Raw genomic sequence first — 23448 nt, forward strand, 5'->3', positions numbered from 1 at the left:
TGTTTAATTTTTTTAAAAGCCCTTTCTTTCTCTTTATAGTCTGGAGCAAAAGCACACCACCTGCTCCAGATAATGGTACATCAGCTTGGGGTGAACCAAATGAAGCCAGCCCTGGGTGGGGTGACATGGATGAGACAGGAGCATCCTCTACAGGCTGGGGTAGCACCCCCTCCAGTGCTCCCAGTGCCATGAAACCCAGTGAGTACAGGCCAGTTTGGCCCCTGAAGGGTCCTCTGATTCTCTGGTGTGTTGGGTTACTGCATGGGGGCTTCAGCTCATTTTACTAAATTTAAATGGGCTCCAGAATCTTAGAACCATGAGAAAATAGGGTTGGTGTTGTTGGGCCTGACGAGGTCAAGGGATAGGTCCTGAACTTGCCAAGCCTGGGAATGATCCTGCTTTGGTGCTCACTGTCTGCCTTGTGTGGGTTTTCAACTTCCTTGTCTGAGAAATGGGAATAATGTGGATACTGCTCACTTCACAAGATACTTGGGAGAAATGTGCTTGGCAAACTTGAAAGCCAGTGTTGTGGCTGTATGAGTTGGGAATATCCTGAACTACAAAATTTATAATGTAAAATCCTCAGAAGGTCAGAATGTCCAGTTGCAGTACCTACCTGGAATGGGAATCAAGGCCATTGGCAGGATGATTCATGATATCTAAGAATTTAGGTTTTCTCTTCCCCACATGGTGCATTCTTACACCCTCAGATGTGGAATTGTATAATGTATCATTCTGAACAATGGTACTGATTGTCACACACCTGTGGAAAGTGATAGCAGAGAATCTTTTTTCCTTATTCCTTTGTCTTCCTGATTTTTCCAGGATGTCAAACATCCATACAGAGACACGATACCTCTAAGAGAGAATCTTCCCTTTGGCTTCCCTCTCTCCCTCCCTCCTCCCGCCCTCTCTGTCTGACTCTCTCCACTTCTTAATGTCTTCTTCATCCCTTTCTGTCTTTCTCCTCCTCCTTCTCCCTTTACTTTTTTCCTACCTCTCTGACTTAATTAGTCTGTCTGTGCGCGTGCGTGTGTGTGTGTATGTGTTAAATCCAGAATTTATAGTTTATAATCAGAGGAAGAAATTTGTGCTGTTTGACCCCAGACGGTGGATAAAGGAGCAGGTGCTCTGTATTTCATAGGAGATTTATTATTAGTCTTTATAAGGACAAATGTCCTCAAAATGAGAATAATCTGAAAGCAGGGTGGGAGTCCTTGAGGGTTGATAGAAGGAACTCTTGAAGCAAATGACTGACTCCTCCTTGGGGATCTCAGCAAAGAAACCTGGTTTGTCTTAGATCTAGCAGACTCTTGGTCAGAGACTCTGCCCTCTCAGACCCTGCAGTCACAACAGGCCAGATTTGAGAAACTGGTCAAATCTAATGGATTATTTCATATGCCCATTTTCAATTCAGCTTCTCCAAACTTTTCCCATGTCTTATTCTTTCTTTGAATAGCAATTTTATTGTGTTGTCACTTGGTTTCATTTTGTGAGTTAGTAAATCTACTAAAGAAGACAATCTTGGGGAATACCATATCAGTGAATGTTTGTTTATGCGGAATTCAAATAACACCATTACTTGGAGTATGCTCTTGTGGAACTGGAAAAACTTGGGCCTATCAGATAGAAAACTTAAAAATTAAGTAGCGTAAACTACTTAGAAATAAGTTGACATGTATTTAGTTTTGAAGGGTTGGTCACCTTTCACTTTATACAATAGATGTCATCTAGATTTTCCCTTTGACTTGACTGATAAAATCAGAGCTGAGTTTTTGTGGGGGAGAAGCCACTTTGTCAACTCATGTCCATATTCAAGTGAAACATTTTTTGATGGCAGAAGATAGGGTGCCCTCCAGTAGAAATCACACAAACCAAGACTCCCCCTTCTTCCATTCTTCCTGTTATCTTGACCCTCCTTCAGACTCAAGAGAATTGCTCTCCCACACAAGGTGCCCAAATGGATCATTAGAATGTCTCCTTTAGAGGATTTGCCGTGGTGCACTTCTCTAGATTCATGTGTGAATGTATGTGTATATGTCTGTGGCTAACCCAGGCCTTGACCCCAAAGCAAAACCGCCATGTTTGTAGTTTTAGGTCCCGTTGAACTCAGCTAGTGTCCCATTCTATTAATTCACCGAACAAAAACATTTTCCACTTTTAGAGTCTTTGAGGTAAATAGGATCTTGAAGGTCTGATGTTCTTGGGGTTGCCTAGTCTAAGCTCTACATGAAACCAGCAGCCTCTCTCCTGTGCCTCCACATCCATGACACAAATAGCCCCTTAGGTTTAGAAAGTAGAGATTGCCGAAAAGGTCTGCCTCTGTGGAGATGAGTTCTCCTAGAAACCTCCCTGCTTTAGGCCTAGCTCTTCCCTCTAGGGACAGGCAAGACCTGACCTTCAACTAAATTTCAAATGTCTTGCTCTATCTCCCTTTGCCCTCTAGGATGAACATCTCTGTCTGTCTATGTGAATGTGTGTATGTCTAACAGAGAGTGGTCTACCTAATTCTTAAATAATGGTGTTTTGTGTAGGTTTCTCCAGATCTTTGAATAAATGCTAGCCATTCTCTGAATGCAAAGTGAAGCATTGCCCACACATTTCCTACTTGTCTCAATCATACATTAGCACTTCTTTTTATGTAGCTAAAAGTCAGCCTTAAGAGCCTGTGGAAGCAGCTTTTAGTCAAAGGGAGAAAACATTTTCCCTATTTCACTATTTCATTATTAGTTCTTTCTGTCAGTGAGACAAGGCTTTTTACTGATCCCCCAGTCTTCGTTGGGGTACAGCAGCATTGAAGGACCTCACATGTAAGAGAGGACCCACTTTGCGGTGTGATAGAGCCCATCATATGGGAATCAGCCTGAGCAGCATTTGAATGGCCCTTTGTGGCTGTCATCACAGCTGTCATGTCTCCTCGAAACAGCAGTCAGCTATAATGGAATTGGGAACAGGCCAGAAAGTGCCATACTTACAGAACAAAGATTTAAATGATTTAACTTTTTTTTTTTTTTTTTTTTTTGGTTTTTGCAAGGCAAATGGGGTTAAGTAACTTGCCCAAACATGTCTAGGTAATTATTAAGTGTCTGAGACCAGATTTGAACCCAGGTACTCCTGACTCCAGGGCCGTGCTTTATCCATTGCGCCACCTAGCCACCCCAAATGATTTAATTTTATAGTTTTCCTTCATATACTATTTTCACATGTATAGTCTTTCTTCACATGTGATTTTAGGAAATAGTATTTTGAACGTAGATTTGATTTGCATTAACATAATTTTTTTCAAATTGAACTTATAACTATTCTAAAATATTTATTAAACAATTTAGCTTTAATCTAAAAGCTATTGAAGACCTCTTATTGTGGGGAGATTAGCATTGATCTTCTGTTTTTTTTATCTTGACATGATGAGGAAGTGCCAGAGTAGGAAATCAAGGGAACCTTGAATAGCCTCCCATTTGCTACCCACCTTTTCCCCTCTTTCTCACCCATCCTCTCCTAAATTGTCTCATTTTCTCTGCCCAAGGCCCCATTCACCTCTAACAAATTTTCATAGCTCTACTTGGCATCACTGCCCTCTACATTCTCTTTTCTTCTTCTACAGTCAATATTTCTTGACCCTCGTTTCTCCTCCTCTTCATTTCTGTGGGATCCCAGGTTTGTGGTACTCAGAATCTTGTCCAGACAGATCCCCCCAATACACTCATAACCCAGGATGGGCAGAGGTCCTAACTGAGGGTTGCTTCTTCCTCCACATCATGTTGTCTTTCCACCTCAGTTTCCTTCTCCACAAAATGGTGACACAGTTTGTACCCCACATGTCTCTTGGCTCAGTGGAACAAGTGCTCAGTGAGTAGGTCTAGTGAAGCTTTTCTAGAGAAGGGAACCATGACACATTTTTGTGTTAAACTTGGCTTTGGCAAGGCAGCCCTCTGTTGAAGTCTCTCTAATTTCCCTGGCCATGACTACTGAATGTTGAATTTTTTTTTTCCTTAAAGACTCCAAATCTATGCAAGATGGATGGGGGGAGAGTGATGGGCCAGTGACAGGGACCCGCCATCCCAGCTGGGAAGAAGATGATGATGGAGGAGTTTGGAACACCGCAGGCTCTCAGGGAAGCAGCTCCTCTCATAATTCAGCAGGCTGGGGACAAGGAGGAAAGAAACAACAAATGAAGGTAAAAGGGATTGGGAGGGGAGAGGATCAATCCAAATTTGCTGTTTCTATTAGGTTCATTCATAGAATGGTTGGAAAAGTGGAAATTTAATTCATGGTTTCTCAGAAGGTGGTAGGTTTGATTCTTTTTTTTTTTTTTTTTTTTGATCTGTGTTATGCATTACCATGGCCAAAGAATTCATTGCAGCAGGGTGATCAGTTAGCCATGGGTTAACCATGATAGAAATTTTAAGAGCATTCAGTGATATAAAGTCTTGATTTTATTTATCCTTTTCCTATTATTATCATCTCCTAATCTACTATTCTGATTTCTTTGACTAACTGCTCTGTACTTTGAGGATGGATGAAATTATTCTTGATAATACATGATGGACACCTAAGCATAAGCAAAAGGTTTGCCATTCTGAGCCATACTGGTTTCTTATTTAGAAATTGTTGAAGTAATTGGATGAAAGGATTTAAAGCTGAATAGATCTTAGAAATCCTCTATTCTTCTCCCTCATTTTAGCCATGAAAGGGACTTGCCCAGAAGTAAATAGCAGATCTAGGTAGCTACCCCCCCCCCAGTTCTTGTCTCCAAGTGCATGGTTATTAGATGAAGAGTATAAAGTGTTTACAAAGAGGAGAAATGAGGGCAAACAAGGTGGTGAAGTGGATAGAGCCCCAGTTCTAGGGTCAGGAGGACTTGAGTTCCAATTCGATCACAGACACTTGATGTTTACTAGCTGTGTAACTGGGGCAAGTTACTTAACCCCTTTGCCATGTCCCCCAAAAAGAGAGAGAGAGAGAGGAACTGGATCTTGTAGTTGAAGATCTATATCCTGAAATTAAGATTAATGGAAAAACAAGATTAAAGTTGTTTCCCCTTCAAACTGATGTTCACCTTTCAGAATTAGATGATGCTAACTATGTTTGATGTGTCAAGAGTCATGTTTATACTATTTTGGTTCCTTCATTAGAAAGTTAGAATCATATTTTCTATAGAATCTGTAATTTTGTCCCTCTGAATCCCTCTCCACAACATAAATTATTGTTCCTCTAGCCATAGTTGATAATCTTTGTGAATTTAGTGGACAAAAAAACTGGTCATTCTGTGGCCAGCCACGCTTGCATTCAGCATTTTCAAGTTGAGCTAGCTGGGTCCATCGCCAGTGCCGCATCCGATAGCTTTCGTCTTTGGATGGGCAGGGCAGAATCTGCCTTCTTCTGGCATAACTTTAAGAAAAATAAATTTGTATTGGTGTCTTGTCTCCACGTAGCCTACATTTTCCCTGGTGTTCCTTTCTTTTGCACCTTCCAGGGAGACAGCCCTTATTTTTGACAAAGAATAAAAAAGAGGGGAGAGGCATTCAGCAAAATTAGAATCACATAGTAAAAATATGAGACTGTAAGCTCTGGTCCACCCCTAATTGTCTGCCTCCACAAAGAAGGGAGCAGAAGGCAGATTCTAAGAATGTGGCTCCCCCTCACCGGACTGTATTTATGAGACATCAGAGGAAGACCTTAGGAAAGAAGCCTAACACATTAGGAAAACTGACCTCCTTTGTTAATTGTTTAAATGTAAATGTAGCCCCAGAATGCCCTTCTCAGATTGCAGTAAATACTCAGCTGTTTTCCCTCTATCCTTTATAAATGCCTTTCCCTCTGGTCCTTTATAAAACAACATCATTGTTATTATTTTAACAAGAATGAAAAGAGGTGACCCTTTATTTAACTTTTCTTAGTTAATTTATTAATCAACAAGCATTAATTATTTGAGCCCTCAACACTATATTTGAATCTTATCGTGTTATTGTGGGGATAATCCAAACAGCTTGGGAAATGGGTAGAGGTTTCCTCTTGAGGGGGTTATCACTTGAATTGGATTCTGAAGAAAACTTGGATTCTCTGAGTTAGAGCTGAAGAGTATGACTGGAAGTCCAAAGATTCTGCTTCCAACCAACTCCTTGTCTGTCATGTAGTTTCTTTGTGTATTGAACCTGAGGCTTTTCCCAGCTAAAGTCTTAGGATCCTTTGTGACTGTGCTATTCTAATAGCCTGAGTGGTAATTGAGACCAGGAGACATGTTTTTGTTTGTTTGTTTGTTTTTTGCAAGGCAATGGGGTTAAGTAACTTGCCCAAGGTCACACAGCTAGGTAATTATTAAGTGTCTGAAGCTGGATTTGAACTCAGGTCCTCCTGACTCCAGAGCCAGTGCTCTATCCACTGCACCACCTAGCTACCCCCTGGAGGCATACATGTTTTTAACAAAATTTACATTTAATTTTGCATCCTGGAGAATGACTGAATAATTATCCTGAGTTCTTCCAGAAACCTGCCCAGGAACCACTGCTGTTGCTAGGGAGGGGCATATGCTCTGAAAGGTATTCTGCCAAGCAAGCATCTATCTTTCTATCTCCAGCCAATCTAGTGACATTGGTGAATGGGTGCTACAGGCCTTCCATGATCAGCAGCCAACTCTGAATTTAGAGAAGGACTTCTTAACTGGTTTTTGGAGAGGGGGAGATGGACCTCTATTAAAATGATAGATCTAAGACTGAAAGGGAGGGACTGTAGAAGCCATTAAATCCAAATTCCTTTTACTAATTAAAAAGATAAGAAGCACTGAAGCTAAATGACTTGCCCAGGATACACAACAAAAAAGTGTCAGAGACATATTTGAGATTTTTTTACATAAAAATATTATTTTTATTATTTATTTTAAATGCATGTATATATATATTATATATATAAAACTTCATTTTAAAATTTATAAAATTATAAATTTAGGTTCTTATTGGAAGGTATTAATGTATATCAAAGTAATAGGTTAAAGAATTTGAAGTTGAAAAGATATTAAAAATCCTCTATTCTTCTCCCTCATTTTGGCCATGAAGGGACTTACACAAAGGTGTAAAGTAAATAGCAAATCTAGGTAGCCAACCCCATTTCTTTACTCCAAATACATGGTTATTAGATGAAGAATATACAGTATTTATAAAAAAGGAGAAATTAAGGGCACCTAGATGGTACAGTAGATAGAGCACTAGCCTTGGAGTCAGAAAGACCTGAGTTCAAATCAAATCAGAATTCATTTTAGTTTAATTTCAAAGATAAATCTATAACCTGCTGTATTCTCGAAACTTATCTTATAAGAAAATAATTAAACTTTCTGAATCCTAGTTAACCACCTTTTCCTCATTTCCTAAGATTAGAGCTACTCCACTCATTGAGAACACAAGAAAAGTGAAACTCATTGCATTCATGTATGGTCTATCAAAACTAATCTCCACGATGGCCATGTTCAAAAATATTTATCTATCTCATTCTGCAGTCTTAGTTCTTTGCTACTCTTTCAGGGGGTGGGTGGGCTATTTTATCATTAGTTCTCTGGGTTCCTGCTTGACCATTATGCTGATAATTCAACACAGCAATTCATATTCCAATTGGTCATCTACAACTTGTTCATTCATTCCCCAGCGTATGAGTCTTCCTTCAGCCTTCCCTTCTTTGCCCACTTCGAGCTATCAATAATTGGTCTGTCAATCATTAGAGAGTGTTGGCTTAAGTCTGATATTTCTTTTAATTAGTGCTCCCTCTGATTCTCCCTTACTCCTTTTCTTCTTTCCTTTTTTCACTACTGAGTTAGATATATTTCTGTACTCAACTCTGTGTGTGTGTGTGTGTGTGTCTTCCTCCTCCTTTTGACCAATTAGGATGAGAGTGAGGTTCAAGTGTCAGCCCCTCCTTTCCACTATCTCCTCCCCCTCTGTATATATATTTATATGCACATATGATGTGAGATAATTTTTGCTAACCTTTTTTTCCTCCTCTGCCATGTATTCCTCTCTTTCTATTATTTTTCTTCAACAAGACATAATAAAACTACTCCGTAGCCTTGTCTAATTAGACTCCCTCTATGACCCCTGTTGATAGAATTCAAAGGGACACGCTATCCTCTCCCCATATTTGAATTTGTTTAATTTTATTGTTGTTCATCCAGTTTTCTCTTGACTCTTACGTTTAAACTTCAGAGTTTTCTCCATAACTCTGGTCTTTCCATCAAGAATGCTTGAAAGTTCTCTTTTTCACTAAAGGTCTGTCCTTTTCAAATCCTGTAGCATTATAATTAATTTTTCTGATTAAGTCATTCTTGACTGTAAAGTTCAACTCTTTTTGCCTTTTGAAGCATCACATTACAAGTTCTCACTAATGTTAGAGTGGTGGCTACTAAACTATGTGTAATCCTGTCTGGCTCCTCCTAGTTTGAATTCCTTATGTCTGCTTCTTGCTTTAATTTTTCTCTGACCTGGAAATCCTGGATTTGGGCAGTGAAGTTCTTAGGAGTTTTTATATTGCATTTTCTTTGAGGAAGTGACTGGGAGATCTTTCTCTTTCTACTTTATCCTTTGGTTCTAAGAATTCCAGGCAATTTTCTTTTAAGATTCCTTGAAATAGAATATCTAAACTTTTTTTGGTCATGGTAGTCAGATAGGACAATTGTTCTTAAATTGTTTTCTCCTTAATCTGTTCTCCAGGTCAGGTTTTTTTTTTTTTTTTTTTTTTTTTTTGCTGTGATTGATTTTCTTATAGTTTTTCAGTCAGTTGAATTTGTTTCTATATTTCCTGTTGCCTCATGGAATCACTGGCTTCTATTTGAATCACTAATTTTCAGGGAATTTGTTGCTTGGGCAAAATCTTCTACCTTTCATGCCAAGTTGTCTGTTAATTATCTTTCCAATTCTTTCTTCCACAGCTTTCTTTTCCAGTTTCTTCCTCAAGTGCTCTCATTTCACTTATAAAATCGTTTATGTATAGCTTTTTTTTAAAACTACTCCTTCTCTTCTAGGAATTCTAGTTGACTTTGTGCCCAGGCTGTGTTTTCCTCTGAAATTTTGCTTGTAGTTGTTGTTGGAATCATTATCAAGTTTGTGTCTTGAGCTTCCCTGCATTGTTATAAAAATTCATTAGGTTGGGAGTCTTTATTTGTGTCTGTCCTTCCAGCCTCCTTTCTGACTTGAGATCAGGGTAGGTAGGTAGGATTGGACTCTGTACACTTCTGGAGGGAAAGTCTGGGCTGAGTATTGAATATGCTATTGTTTTGGGGTCTCGGGACAGTTCAGCCTAGAGACTTAGAAAAGCTATCAGTGCTCCCAGAATGGTCTCATCCAGAGCAGAATCTTGATTGCTCTGAAGAGTAGATGCTGCTGGAATGGGCCTTTATTAGGCAGTGGGAGAAATGGTGGGGGATCAGAGCATCAGAATGATAGTTTCCCTTTTGGTCTGAGATTGTAACCCTGGTTAGTACCCTACAGCCTGGGCTAGAGCTGAAAGTGAGACCCTGTTCTGAGATCTGAGTTCTGGGGTCCAGGCCACATGGTTGATGCTGCTGGTGACAGTGGCAGCAACTTCTGAACTAACTCCTTTCTCAGTAAACTGCCCAGGGCCTTCCTACCCAAAAGTGCCACTGCTCTTCTCACTCCACCTCAGGACTAGGTAATGGGCAGCAGAGATGTCAGATTAGCCTGGCATGGGTTTTGAGACCTCTTGCTCCAGTGTATAACCTCTTATTGGGCACTGGCTTGTTCTATTGGTGGGTCCTACTGGCCTGACCCAAACCCTTGCTGGGACTTCTAAATTTCCCCATCAGAATTTGATGTGACATTCTCTAGATCTGTTGGGAGGAGTTTGTGGAGAGAGGAGGTCGCTCACTGCTTTGCTTCTCACTCCTTGGCCATCTCATGAATCCAGTACACTCTCTGTTTGCGTCATCAGGTGGTAGAAGGAGCTGACGTCAATGAACTTCTCCTTGAATTCCCATCAGAGAGAAAGGAGTCTTGGAATTAGTTCCTTTTTAAATCATGTGGGCTGTCAGCTCATCCATTCTCCTTTCTCCCAACTTGGGGGAAACTTGAATTCTAGAGAACACACCCCAGGGAAATGGAGAATGCCAAGCCAGAAAATGCTATTGTCAAAAACATGCTATCTGCTTCCTACAATTTAATTGATTTCAAATTCCACACACCAGGGAACTGGCTAGTTTGGAAGTCAGTCAGTCAGCTTTGTGTGGTCTAAATGAGCCAAATGGGGCTAAAAGCTGTGCTTGCATCACCAGAGCATAGTCGTCCGAGGCAGACAAGCACAGGCTCAGGTCTTCATTGTAATGAGTCGGCAAAAGGTTTTTCTTGTCTTGACATGGTGTGTTTCATGTATGTTTCTATAGTGTTCACTCAAAGGCGGAAACAGTGACTCCTGGATGAACCCTATTGCCAAGCAGTTTTCAAATATGGGATTGCTGGTAAGTCTTATTCCTCCTCCATCCCAGGGAATGCGGTTTCTCATTTCTGTTCACCCTGTGCCACAGAGGCACAGGGTGGATTTGTGCTAGACTGGTACCCCTTCCAGCTGGAAAGGGGAAAGGATGGTACCTCTGTTGTGATCATCCCACTTGTCTTGGGCTTTAAATTAGTTGTCATTTCCCAGTGTTCATAATAGAAAATCCTCCTGGCCATCATGATACCAGATTTCCCCTTGTTCTTTTCAGAAATAAACCAGGGCTTGGATAAAAGTGTGGGATTCATATGTTTGTGTCTTGGGGGGGGGGGGGCAGAAAGCACATTTCTCTGTGCCAGAAGAAGAATGGCTTTCAGGATTTGATGACTTGACAAGTCATAAGAAAGAGTTGTTACAGACTGGCAACTTATCTCCAAATTTGATCCCAGGGCTCATGGTGTTGTAGCACAGTGGTTTGTTTTTCCCGCCACTGTTTATTCAACTCTTCCTCTCAGCCTCTTGTGAAAATGGAATTCCATTTACCCAAAGGAACTGGTTATAGTCATGTTGCTTTATATTCAGGTTGGGTTGAAGCTTTATCCAGCCCTTTCTCCCTCCTTCATTAAGTGCCCTGGAATTCCTTTCTGCCTCCCTTTACTGATGGCTGACTGCCTCCTCTTTTCCAGCATCCGTCTACACTTGACTAGCTCTCATTTGTCTTTCCTTTTTCAGAGTCAAGCTGAGGACAGCCCAGGCAGTAAGATGGATTTGTCTGTAGGTGTGTATTGCCATTATTGTTACTATTATCATGATACAGAATGTACTCGTTTCTATTCCATCATCTGAGATTTCTTCTAGCAGGGAAGGCTTGAGGAGGGAATGAATTGTAGGCTGTAATAAGGGGGGGCCTTCAAAGTCTCGCTAGTGCAGCTTGCTTTAAGATCCCTCAGGCATCCCTCCTGTGTGATTTGTCCAGCCACTAAACAAACTCTGGACCTTTTCAGGGAGTCCATGGGCAGGGATGGGAAAAGATTTTTTCTCTGGGTTTTACTATAATTGATTTCCTTTATAATCCTGAAGACTTGATTTTATGCTTTTCAGAAATAATTCTTAGAGTCCATGATACACAAGATGTTAAAGAGCCTTCCAATGTGAGGGGTCCAAAGAGGGTGCAGTCCTTAAGGATATTGTGAGGATATTGCAAACTTGTTAGAGACATACATAAATACACAAGAATACCTGGTGGTGGGTCAGTTGAGTGGTGGGTATCTGTTGGACCTCTCCAAGGGAGGAGATGGGTGGAGATGATGGAGGCAGGAGCTCCAGGCTGGGTTTTGGAGCTTGGTAAACAGCTTCAGAGGTGCAGTTGAGTGAGGGGTTTTACTAAGTCCCATGGGGACTTGTGTTCTGGGGAACGGTGAATGGAGTCATTTGACTAGATTTCAAAGAGTTTATGGGAGGGGGAAGAGATCCAGAAATGCACAAAAGCCCTAATTTTCAAAACTTCTGCAAATGTTTAGTTTTAGTTATATTAAAATCAAGTTGTCTTAACTTTCATGATCACTCTGAAATCTTTAATATTTTGATCAAGAATTGATATGCATTGAAATAATTTTGGAAATTGAGATATTTCACCTGTTTCTATGATTTTTGGAATTTTTTTCCTACCTTTTGAATCATAAAATAGCAAATGGCCCAGTAAGGGAATAGATTGTTGACCACTGACCATATCTTTTTTTCTCATCGCCTCTTCAGGGAGCCTTCCTGATAAGAAGTTTGAGGTGGACAAACGAGCCATGAATCTCGGGGACTTTAATGATATCATGAGGAAGGATAGATCTGGGTTCCGTCCACCTAATTCCAAAGACATGGGAACCACAGATAGCGGGCCTTACTTTGAGAAGGTGAGGGTAATTCTTCACAGTGACAACTTATACATGAGAAGCATTTGAATTTTCATCAGGTGATTGACTCTAGTAAGGAGCTCGACACCTACACTGACCCTGTGAAATGACAGCTTTGGCCCCACGGACATGACGGGAAGTTAGAGGTGGCCTGGCACATTTCACAGAAGTGGATCATTGTGAGACAATGTGAAAAAAAAAAGTGGTTGTGACCGAGGGGTATCTCGATCATCCTACGCTGTGAGCATTTCTTCTGGCTGTTTGATGTGGGCCGTTTACCAAAAATTGGCCATCCTCGTTTACCTTTTCTCTGAAGGTGGCTGGCAAATTTCTCCCTTTGCTCTTTAGAGAAACTTGCTGGTTACCTGCATTTTCTGTCTTTTTTTTTTTAAAGCTGTATAACTTACATTTTGTGAATTCCTTTCACCAGTCTGAATAAGCATCCCTTGTAGTCTACATTGCTTGAATTCATGGTTTCTGGGGGGAGTTGGCCAGGCTCAGAATATTTCTTTTCAGTTAATTTCATTTTAGACTTCCAGATTATTGTCAAACTAAGGCCAGAAATCGGCATTAGGCACTGATGGTATCCAAGAAGAAGCATTTGCTGATTTTCCTTGTTCTTCACAGTACCGTAAATGTGCTGAAATAGCTCCAAGCCAGCTTCTGATAGGGAGCATCAGTGTTGGTCCAGATGTCCAGACCTTGACTCACAGGGTCCCTGGACTTCTGTGAGTGTTAATCAGTATCAGATGTAGATACAGACATGTTTCTCAGTAAATTTATCTTCCACCTCTCAGCAAAATGAGTCACAAACGGGAAGGTAAAGAACAGCCTGGCCACTGACTGCAATGGGTCTGTCAGGCAGAGTGGCTGAGCTGGTCAGATGAATGTGGGGCCTTGTTGTCACTTATGGACACTAACTTGGCTTGTTGCTGCTGTTTCTCTCTTCCGCCCCCCCCCTTGCCTTCTGTCGCTTCACTAACCAACCCACCCTGGGATTGGCTAACGCCTGCTCTCCAGCTGACTTTGCCTTTCTCCAATCAAGACGGGTGCCTTGGGGATGAGGCTCCCTGCTCTCCCTTCTCCCCTTCTCCCAGCTACAAACTGTCTCCCTCTGGCTCCACAGCACCCAACGTCAGCCTGGGGGCAATCGGCACAGGGCTCAACCCCCAAAACTTCGCTGCTAGACAAGTAAGAAGGTCTCTCCATTGTATCACTGGGACTTGGACTGGGAGCTGGCCTTGGTCCTGCTCTGTACTTGAAAAGGCACCATTGGTCAGTCTGGGGGCCTCTGGGCTGCTGAGCATGTGACATGAGAGGAAGGATAGATTGCAGTCCTTTTCAGTCCTTCAGTTCAGCTTGAGCTTCTTGGAGTCAACAGACTTATGTTAGTAGTAGGCCAGAGTGTCGTGTTTCTTAGGAATTTCAAGTCTGTGACCAAGTCCACCATCTGAAGATGATTGAGGGAGATACCAGGAAGATGCCTTGGGGCAGGACCAAGGACCAACCTAGATGACACTTTTAAAAAAAAAAAAACAGATTAGATACAGAATATTTCCCAGGTGCTTTTCAGTGCAGTCTGCCTAAGTTTGGGAAGAACTATTGCCTGAGAGAGAGAGAAAATACTTGAAAATAACTACTGTTGACTTGTAAAAGAAGTCTCAGGTGCCTCAGTGGCCTTCTGCCCAGACCCGTGAAGGCTAGCACCAGAATACAAATAGACATTATTTCTGAGTGGAGGGAGTGCAGAGGAGATGGAGGGGTGGGGAGCCCGGTGTGCTTTTGCTACTGCCACCCAGGATTTGGACTATTGGGCTGCAGTGGGTAGCCCCTGGTAGAAATGGAGGAGAGCCCAGGCTGGTGTTTCACTGTGCTTTAGGTTTTTACCATCATAATGGCAAAGACGATTTCCTTTCTTTACAGCCTATCTCTGGTCGCAGCCTTCGGACCTCCCTCCTATCTCTTATTTGATGTTTACTCTTACATTTTTTTTTGAATGGTTTCTACAAGGCTACTCTGTGATCTGGATTATTCAGGCCACGTATCACACTGTAAAAGTCTTCATTGCTGTTATTGGAGTGCACCTAAGTAGACCTTCCAGGGTTCCAGGAATTTGTAATGATGTCCACTCAGCTCCAACATCAACTTGCTCTGAATACTGCTGTGAAGTCTTAAATAATGGCAAAAATGCAAAACCAATGAGTCACAGTGAAATGATCCCTAATAAAGGTTGTTCTCTTTTCCCCTTTGAAAGCACATTCATTTTCACTGTTGGAAATGCAACAAACCTAGTCATCTTAACAGGCTAGAAAGAGTTTAGCAGAGTCTGGAACATGTGAGGCACTTAAATACTTCTCTTCCTCATCCTAATCTGGTGATTTTTTTTTTCAGTTTAAAGAATTTTTCACTTTTTTTTGTTCTTGTCAAAATATATTCCTTCCCTGCCCACCAAACGATTCTTTTTTTTTAAACAACAAATCAGAAGAAAAATAGAGTTCCATCAAATCAACCAACAACAACAGATAGATTCTGACAATGTACATACCATTCCATACCCATGGTCTCCCACCTCACAATGATGGAACGGAGAGTCATTTTTTTTTTGCCTTTTCTCCAGGATTAAGCTTGATCATGATCCTCACAAAACCTTCCATCTTGTTGCATTCTTCCTTCTGTTGATGTTGTTTTCCTGATTCTGCTGACTTCCCTCATATCATTCATGGAAGTCCTTCTTTCTAACAGGAGCACAGTTCAATCCCATTCTTGATGTATCATTTTATTCAGTCCATAGGTACCAGCTTTGGTTCTGCTTCTCTGTGACCACAGAAAATACAACAGAACATTTCCGTGCCTCTGCAGCTTGCTTGGGGTCTGTACCTCAAGTAGGGTCACAGAGCCAAGAGACAGGGGCCTACTTTTCAGAACCTGTCTACATCCTGTCCTGATTTTGCAAGGGTACTCTCATTTAGTTGCAGTTGCTGTAGATTAGTTTCATGATAGGAAGAGGTTTACCCTCCTCCTAGAAGCTTGTCTGTGGGTCCAGAGAGGTTCCTTTAGGAAGTTTCCAAAAGAACACTTCGAAGCACTAAAGAGGAGGGCAATTAGCTGTCCTAGGTTTTCATGCTTTATTGTGTTAGGCAATAGACATTTTCCAGCTAAAATACTTTTTTACTAAAGTTAATGCTTGAAACATGGTCTCCCTTGTCTCTGAATCCTGGTAGTTTTCCTCCATGGTGCCTTTCTGGTATCTGTACCCACTCAGGCAGGGAAGAGTAGTACCTCCTGGGTATTAGTTTGCCTCTGCTCCCTTCATCCCTTGGCCTCCCCCAGCACATTCTCCTACTCCAATCACCTGAGTTATCATCCCCTGACACAGAGGATCCTCCAAGGGGGTTCTCCTCCCCTAGATTTCTCCAGGCAGTCTCCTTGCTATAGGTTTTCAACTGCCTCCTTAATGAATCACACCATTCCCCAGTCAGAGTTCCTCATTTTCTTTTAGGTTTTTCTGATAGTCCTTCTCAAGCATCAAGTTTTTAGATCTTCTGTGGGTGATCATTGGGTTTTCCGATTCCTTTGACCCCAAGTCCAATCAACTGACTTGCCTATTCTCCCTTTGCTGGCTCCCCCATCCCTCTCTGGCCTCATCTCATGGGATTGCATGTTGTCTTCCAGACACACTGATCCACTCTCTAGTCTCCCATCTTGCCTTGACCCCACTTGACTTGGTGCATTCACTTATATGAACCTCAGCAGCCTGCCCCCCGTCTGTTTGTGGTGGACGCTCTTCCCTAAAAGCATTCTCCCCCTCTCGCCAGCCCCCATCCCCAGGTTTCTCAACCACTTACCATGTCCTCCCTTTTATCTTAGTGATTTGGGTACTTTTCTTGGCTGTATTATTGGATTGACTTGTGAATACAACAATAGACATTGGGTCTCTTTTTGCATCCCCCACTGCCTTATGCAAAGGAGGCATTTGATATTTGTTGTTGGTCCTATTGAAGATCTCAGCATCTTAGTTCCAAAAGGGGGGGTGGGGTGGGCTCAGATCCAGAAGAACCTGCCTTTCTTCCCCCAAGCACTGACAAAGCTCTGTAGCTTAGACAGACTAGGAGTTTTTTTTAATACTTTAGAAATCTGACAGATGATGAGTTTTGATATTCATCTCATTATTCCATTTGAGAATAATTTAGGTTTTTAGTCAAACCAATGCTTATAAATAGAGAAAATGGTGGTATTCTTTACAAATAATACCCCAAAAATGTCAAATGTTGAGCAAGCTAGAGGAGATGATGTTCTTTAAGGCATCAGGCCCGTGTCAGTTCTTGAAGGTGGCCCTAAGCTTAGAAGCTTACTCATTTGGGGATTTTTCTACTCCCTGGACCCTTGGTTAGGTCAGGCCTGGGAGTTAGGCCGGTGCTTTTCCTGCCGAAAATAAACAAAGTTCTTTGACTCTCCTTTTCTTGCAGGGTGGCAATCATGGTTTGTTTGGAAATAGCACAGCACAATCGCGGGGCATGCACACACCGGTGCAGCCGCTAAACTCTTCCCCTAATCTACGGGCACAAGTGCCTCCCCAGTTTATTTCTCCCCAGGTAAGCAGTTTGATGATTCTGCCTCTTTGACATTTAGGCCACACAAATGTGCTTATGAGCTCAAATAGTTAATGTGGAAGTTAAAGTCCTCCTACCTGCCAGGATTGGTCATTGATGGGTGTCCAGGATGGCAAGTCATCGGTGTTAGAGTAAATTACAAATCTCACTATTGGTTTTTGCTATGTCAAAATAAGAGAAAACATTGAATATCCTGAATTAGAAAAATTCTAGTTTAAAACGAAATCAAATATTGATTGTCTCTTTTGTGAAGAGTATGACACCATCATTAGGGAAAATGCTGTAGAGCCGGCTGTAGTAATAGAAGGTTTAGCTCAACCAGAACAACTCTGCAGTGCCATCCTTTCTGAGCTGCTTTGTCTTCGGACTGGTGATTATGTACCTGAAAAGATGAGGCTGCTGCCCAAAAGCCACCAGACTTGACTTCTGCCTGTGTGACCTTGGGCACTGCTGATGATTGGTCAGACTCATCCATACTGATCCTCCCATCCCTGCCCCAGGGGTTACTGCTGAGGCTGAGATGGGAGGAGGAACAGAGACAGGTGAATAGGTCCAGAAGAGGGGAGGGCAGGGGGAATGGCGGGGAGATGGCGAGGAGGACCTTGGCTTCCTTCGTGTCAGGTCGCAAGGTGATTACTGTTAGCCAAGGGGCTGCTGGGGAAGTGAACTTTAGCTCTTCCATGCCTGGGGAGCTCAAGGCCTTATCCCCAAGCTTCTGGAGGACCCCTGCTCTTTCTCTTGGAGTAGGGAAGGGTCTCTAGAACCTCTGCTCTGACATGACCGCTTTCATATTGTTGCATGTAACATCTGGATGTGCACTTTGTGTAGGCCATACATACAACCTGCTTTTACCCAGGATTTCAACACCGTCCAATCCAACTCTTGAGGGAGCTGAAGCCCTAGCGTGTCTGGCAGTGTGCCCGAGATTGGGGAAGGGAGATAGTGAGGGATGAGTAGAATCCAACTGAAGGGCCTCTGTTGCCTGGCTTGAGAGTCAGCTTCCAGCTTTGAGAAGAGGGCAGTTGTTAGTCCTTTCCTCCCTTGTGCACTAGAGAAGGCCACAAGGCTTGGAATCGGGAGCCCGCTGCCCACCTGCCCCTGACCATTATCGTGCCTCATTTTCCTTTTATATGAAATGGGGATCATAATGCACTGTTTCCTGCAACTAAAAAAGCTAGAAAAAGAACACATTAAAAAATCCCAATTAAATAGCAAATTATTGGTATTTGAAATAAAATTGAAAGAAAACCATTGAACTCAAATAAAACTGAGTTGATTTTATGGGAAAAAAAACAATAAAATAGATGAACCTTGGTTATCTGATTTAAAAAAAGAGAGAGAAAAGCCAGAATACTGGAATCAAAAATGAAAAGGGTGAACTTGCCACTAATGAAGAGTAAATTATAGTGATAATTTGGTGCTGTTTTGCCCAATTGTATACTATTAAATTTGACACTCTTAAGTAAAATGGATGAATATTTCCTAAAATATAAACTTCCCATATCAACAGAAGAGGAAATAAAATACTTTAAATAACCCCATTTCAGAAAAAAATTAAAGATATCATCAATAAACTCCCTAAGAAAAAAATCTCAGACCAAGATGTATTTACAAGTGAATTCTACTAAACATTTAAGAAACAATTAATTCCAATTCTTTATAAACTATTTTTAAAAATTGGAATTCTGCCAAATTCCTTTTATTATACTAGAATGGTGTTCATACTTAAACCAGGAAGAGCCAAAACAAAGAAAATTATGGTTTAATCTGCCTAATGAACATTGTTGCAAATATTTTAATAAAATTTTAGAAAAGATTACAAGTTATTATAGAATTCTACACCGTGATCAGGTAGGCAGGGATGGTTCAATATTAGGAAAACAATCAACATAATTGACTATATCAATAATAAGAAACTGCCTCTTATATCAAGTGAAAAATGGCTTAAACTGGGATTCACACAAGTCCCTTCACCTGTGTCCACTGGCCTGTTGTGTGTCTTCTTCACTTATGTCATGGGCTTCCCAAGTCACCGGGTTCCTGATTATTGAGCTGGAAGGGAAAGATTTTTGTAAATGGCCCTTTATCCTGGATACATCCAGTTTATTGAATTTGTTGTCCTAATCCCAAGGTGAAGGAGGGGGTTTGTTGTCTCTTGGCCTGAACTATTCTGAGATCTTTGTTCATTACCATTGCCTTTTTAATGACTAATTTTCTTTTCTTTTTTTTTTTTATCATTGCCTTTTGTTTGTATTGTACACTTATTTCCTCTTTAATTCCCACTATCACCACTGAATCCTTGAATCCAAAACAGTTTCAGGAAAGCCCACTCAATTGGCTTTTGCTTGTGATAGACTCTGATCTTGTCCCTGCACCTGAACCAGTCACTTGCTTCTCCACCTCAGTGATCTGAAACCTTTCACCTCTATTGAGAGGTGCAAGGTTTGTTTCCTTAGCAATTCTCCCAGAGAGAGATTGTTGATTACAAACCATTGGCTTGTTTTTTTACTTGTCTTTAATGTTTTTATTGTTAATATAAGTCATATAATTGTATGCTTTAGGTATGTAATTGTCATGGATTTACTTTCCTCATTCTTATCCCTCCAAACAAATCTCCTATTTCTCTGAATTATATGAACCTCTTAAGGAATCTCTGATTTCTAGTCTAGTCCCACTCAATTACGTTTTTTTTTTTTAATTTAAATCAGTGCAGTTAAGTGGCTTGCCCAAGGTCATAGCTAGTCAATTATTAAGTGTCTGAGTCTGGATTTGAACTTAGATCCTCCTGACTCTAGGGCTGATGTTCTATACACTGCACCACCTAGCTGCCCCCACTGAATTATTTTTTAACATTATTGCCAGTGTTGCTTATTTTTTTTTTTTGACAGTATGAATTTCTTTTAGGTTCACTTTGCTCTAACCCATGTGTAGTATTAAACATGGATTGATAAGAAAAATTCCAATTTGTTGTCATTCCTTTCTAAACTTTTGTTATCATGTTATATTGATATTCTCTATCTCCTGTCTTATTTGTTGTTGTTCAGTGAGTCATTCAGTTGTTTCCAACTCCATGCAACCCTGTTTGGGGTTTCCTTGGAAAGATAAGGTGGGTTTGTTATTTCTTCTTACAACTCATTTTTATAGATGAGGAAACTGAGGCAAATAGGGTGAAATGACTTGCCCACAGACACATAGGACTTTGATTTGAACTCAGGCCCTTCTGGCTGGGGCTTTATGTGCAGTGGTGTGAATCATAATCCATCTTCACCTTCTCATCTTGTTTGTACTCTTTTGTGTGTGTCCTCCCATAACCATTCCTCAGGGAGTCTGTCTGTCCACCAGGCTGTTCTCTTAGATCAGGACAGTGGAAGGTTATGACTCTCTAGACAATGACCTGGCCTGCCTCTGCTGCTCCTCCTAGATACTCAGCATCTCCTCTACAGGATTCTTGGTTAGAAGGTGATGCAGCCTACTCACACTAGCCTCACACCAACATAGGATGATGTACAACTTTAATTCTTTGAAACTAGGTGTTCTGTGACTCACGGTTGTACTGTAGAAATCACCCACCTGTGTCTTTTCTGTTTTCTACTCAAAACATCTGGTGCACTCACCCAGTCAGGTGGCAGGTCCAGGCCCTGGAATATTAGAAGACCCTGTTTGCCGGTAGGCTCTCCTCACTCCAATTCATATTTCACACCGAGTGGACTTCCCCAAAGCCCCAGTCCCTCCCCATGAACCCCACACATAAACAACTCTGGTGGCCCCTCTTGGCTCTAGGATGACACCAACTCCTTAGCTTGGCATTCAAAACTCTTCTCATCTTACTTCTCCCTTTCCAGTCTTCTTACATTCTTAATTCCTTTCTGTTCAATCAGCAAATCTACTGTCTTTTCTCTCACACATGTTCCTCTTTATCTCCTGTCGTTATACCCACCCCAGCCCCCATAGTGGACCTGGAGTACACTTCTTCCTCATCTCCATCTCTTCAAATACCTGGCGGACTCCAAATTGTTGTCCAATAACTTCTTGTACAAGAGATCTTTTTTAGTACACACACACACACACACACACACAGCTAATGGAGTAAGGCCTAACAGAAGAAAAAGCCATTGAAAGCTTTTTAATTTGGGGGGGGGGTAAAGAGAGAACTGCAAAAAGAACACCACATTATGGGGGCAGTAGTGGGACTGAAGAGGAGCAGTGCATCCCAAAGATCCCATGTCATTGGAGGCAACAGGCCTCCAACTGGTAGCTGGCTATGAGGAGTGAAGACGGGAGATGAAGGGACTGGGTATAGTGTGATGATGGAGTTTGCAGAGGAAGAAAATGACCTTCAAAACTCCACAATCTGTTGACTTGTTGTGTGTGTGTGTAGATGTTTCATTGAAGTTGCCTTCTCTCTCTCTCTCTCTCTCTCTCTCTCTCTCTCTCTCTCTCTCTCTCTCCCTCTCTCCCCCCCCTCCCCTATCTCATTGGGGGGGGGCAGGGTACTTGCCCTGCTTCCTTCACAGATCCTCCAGTAGCTGTCATTTTTCTTATTTGTCATCTTTACCATTCTGATGAATGTGAGAACTTAATTTGCTTTAATTTTGACTTCTTGTTTTAGTCATTTGGAGCATTTTTTTTCTTTGATTGATAGCTTGGTTTTCTTGCCCTGAAAACCATCCATATACTCTGATCATTTCTCTGTTGAGGAAAATATTCATTTGTCCTCATATTAAGTCTTTAAAAATCTGGAACATTAGGCCCACAAGATCTCGAAGATCTCAAAAATGCCTCCAGGGAAGATCTTAATTGGAAGGTTTGTGGGGAGATTCCCGAGGTGCCCACCTCAGTGAAGTCAAAGACCATGGAAGTAGAACCAAATGAGAGCAAGCAGGCAGTCATCCAGTGAGGTGTGAGGGTCAGAGATACAAATTCCTAATGTTGAAACCTCTTGATGTTTTGGGGAAAGCCTTATATATCTGACCAATTGCAGGAAACCAAGCCAAAAAAGACAAAGATATTTGAGAAGTTCCAAGACTTTTCTCTTTGACAGAAGGGAAGAAACATAAAGGACAAGATGTTGATCTCTAGTAGCTGCAAGTATTTAGTCATCTCCCACTATCAAAGCCTAGTCTATTGTGTTTCTTCTCTTGCTTGGACTTGTTTTTTCTGTAGTTCAGTGAATAGGGAAGGATAGTTGTACATGAGATGTTTAATGCAATGGACAGCTGGTGACTGTGAGAGCCAGCTAAGGGGGCATGGGGACCCCTTGAGATATAGCTAGAAGTCCTCCAGAAACTAGTAAAGGGCTTGTGGCCAGGGGAGGAGGTGGTCAGTTCTAAAGGTTCCACTGGGATCTGGGGCCATCTGGGGCTCTCCTGGCTCCTGGAATGGCAGGCAACACTGAGCTCTCATCCCAAGCAGGCTTTACAGTTCAGTTTCTTTGTTGTGTCCATCTGCAATCTGTGGAAAAAACATTTTCTCTTTATGAGCTCTGTTGGAATCACTTGGCGGTAATGGGGCCATCTCAAGTTGCTCCCAGTGAGTTCCTGGGAACTGCATCACCAAGGGTGGGTCTGGGAGAGCCACATTCCTCAGGTGGTAGGCACAGAATGAATGAAAGTACAATAGTGAAAGACAAGGAGCATATTGACTCTTAAGCAGACCTTGTCCCTGGCTTCTGGTTCTGCCAAGACGTCTTTCTTGGAATAATTTCTGTTGTTCTGTTGACCAACCCTGACTCCTGCCTTGCCTCCTGCTAGGTTTCTGCCTCCGTGCTCAAGCAGTTCCCTAATAGTGGTCTGAACCCCGGTCTTTTCAACCTGGGGCCTCAGCTGTCTCCCCAACAGATTGCCATGCTGAGCCAGCTGCCACAGATTCCTCAGTTTCAGTTGGTAAGGAACACCTCCTCTCCTGGGCTGCCTCAATTCTGAGACTATGTCTTCCTTTAATGTGGGGAGAGGCCTGTTTTCAGTAAAGGGGATTGTGTGTGGGTGGAGGGGGGACACTATTTTTTAAATAGGCTTTCTTCTAATGAGAATGAGAATTGTTCTTTGGAGTGGAACAGGACTCTTTGTCCTCTGGTTCTCTAGCAATATGTTTGTGTGAATGATGTCACATGGATTGTTGGAGGTCAGTTGAGCCTGGCTCATTTACTTTCTTGTCTAAGTCTCTGTCCTCTCAAATGTTAAATGTGTGTGTGGGGGGGTAGAATTAAGTTATTCATCCACACTGGCATCTTCACGAGGTGGAACAGCTAGGATTTACAGCTCCCTTTGCTGGTGTTTTCTGTTGGGGGTGATGACACCCATAACATTTCCATTTCCTGTAACCCTCTCCTCTCTCTCTGTGTCCCCCTGGCAGGCCTGCCAGCTTCTCCTACAACAGCAGCAGCAACAGCAGCAGTTGCTCCAAAACCAGAGGAAGATTTCCCAGGCCGTGCGGCAGCAGCATGAACAGCAGGTGAGCTGGGCTCCTGGGGCAACTGCCTGGCCAGAGAGGGTGAGGTGGATCCTGGG

General features: G+C 42.0%; 1 protein-coding gene across 10 annotated transcripts in view; it reads left to right on the forward strand.

Annotated features, from left to right (window-relative positions):
* The window catches only part of TNRC6B (trinucleotide repeat containing adaptor 6B), a 218834-nt gene that overhangs the window by 168717 nt on the left and 26669 nt on the right, over nt 1-23448 (forward strand). For 9 of the 10 annotated variants that reach the window (XM_074226984.1, XM_074226986.1, XM_074226993.1 and 6 more), the window contains 9 exons: nt 40-198; nt 3999-4177; nt 10379-10453; nt 11161-11206; nt 12184-12332; nt 13353-13523; nt 16799-16924; nt 22693-22824; nt 23294-23392. In XM_074226984.1, coding sequence (XP_074083085.1) covers nt 40-198; nt 3999-4177; nt 10379-10453; nt 11161-11206; nt 12184-12332; nt 13353-13523; nt 16799-16924; nt 22693-22824; nt 23294-23392 — 1136 coding nt within the window. The remainder of the gene's footprint in view (nt 1-39; nt 199-3998; nt 4178-10378; nt 10454-11160; nt 11207-12183; nt 12333-13352; nt 13524-16798; nt 16925-22692; nt 22825-23293; nt 23393-23448) is intronic. The other variant, XM_074226992.1, reaches the window with a different exon arrangement.

This window comes from Macrotis lagotis, chromosome 2 (genome assembly GCF_037893015.1).
Source record: "Macrotis lagotis isolate mMagLag1 chromosome 2, bilby.v1.9.chrom.fasta, whole genome shotgun sequence".
Lineage (NCBI taxonomy): Eukaryota > Metazoa > Chordata > Mammalia > Peramelemorphia > Peramelidae > Macrotis > Macrotis lagotis.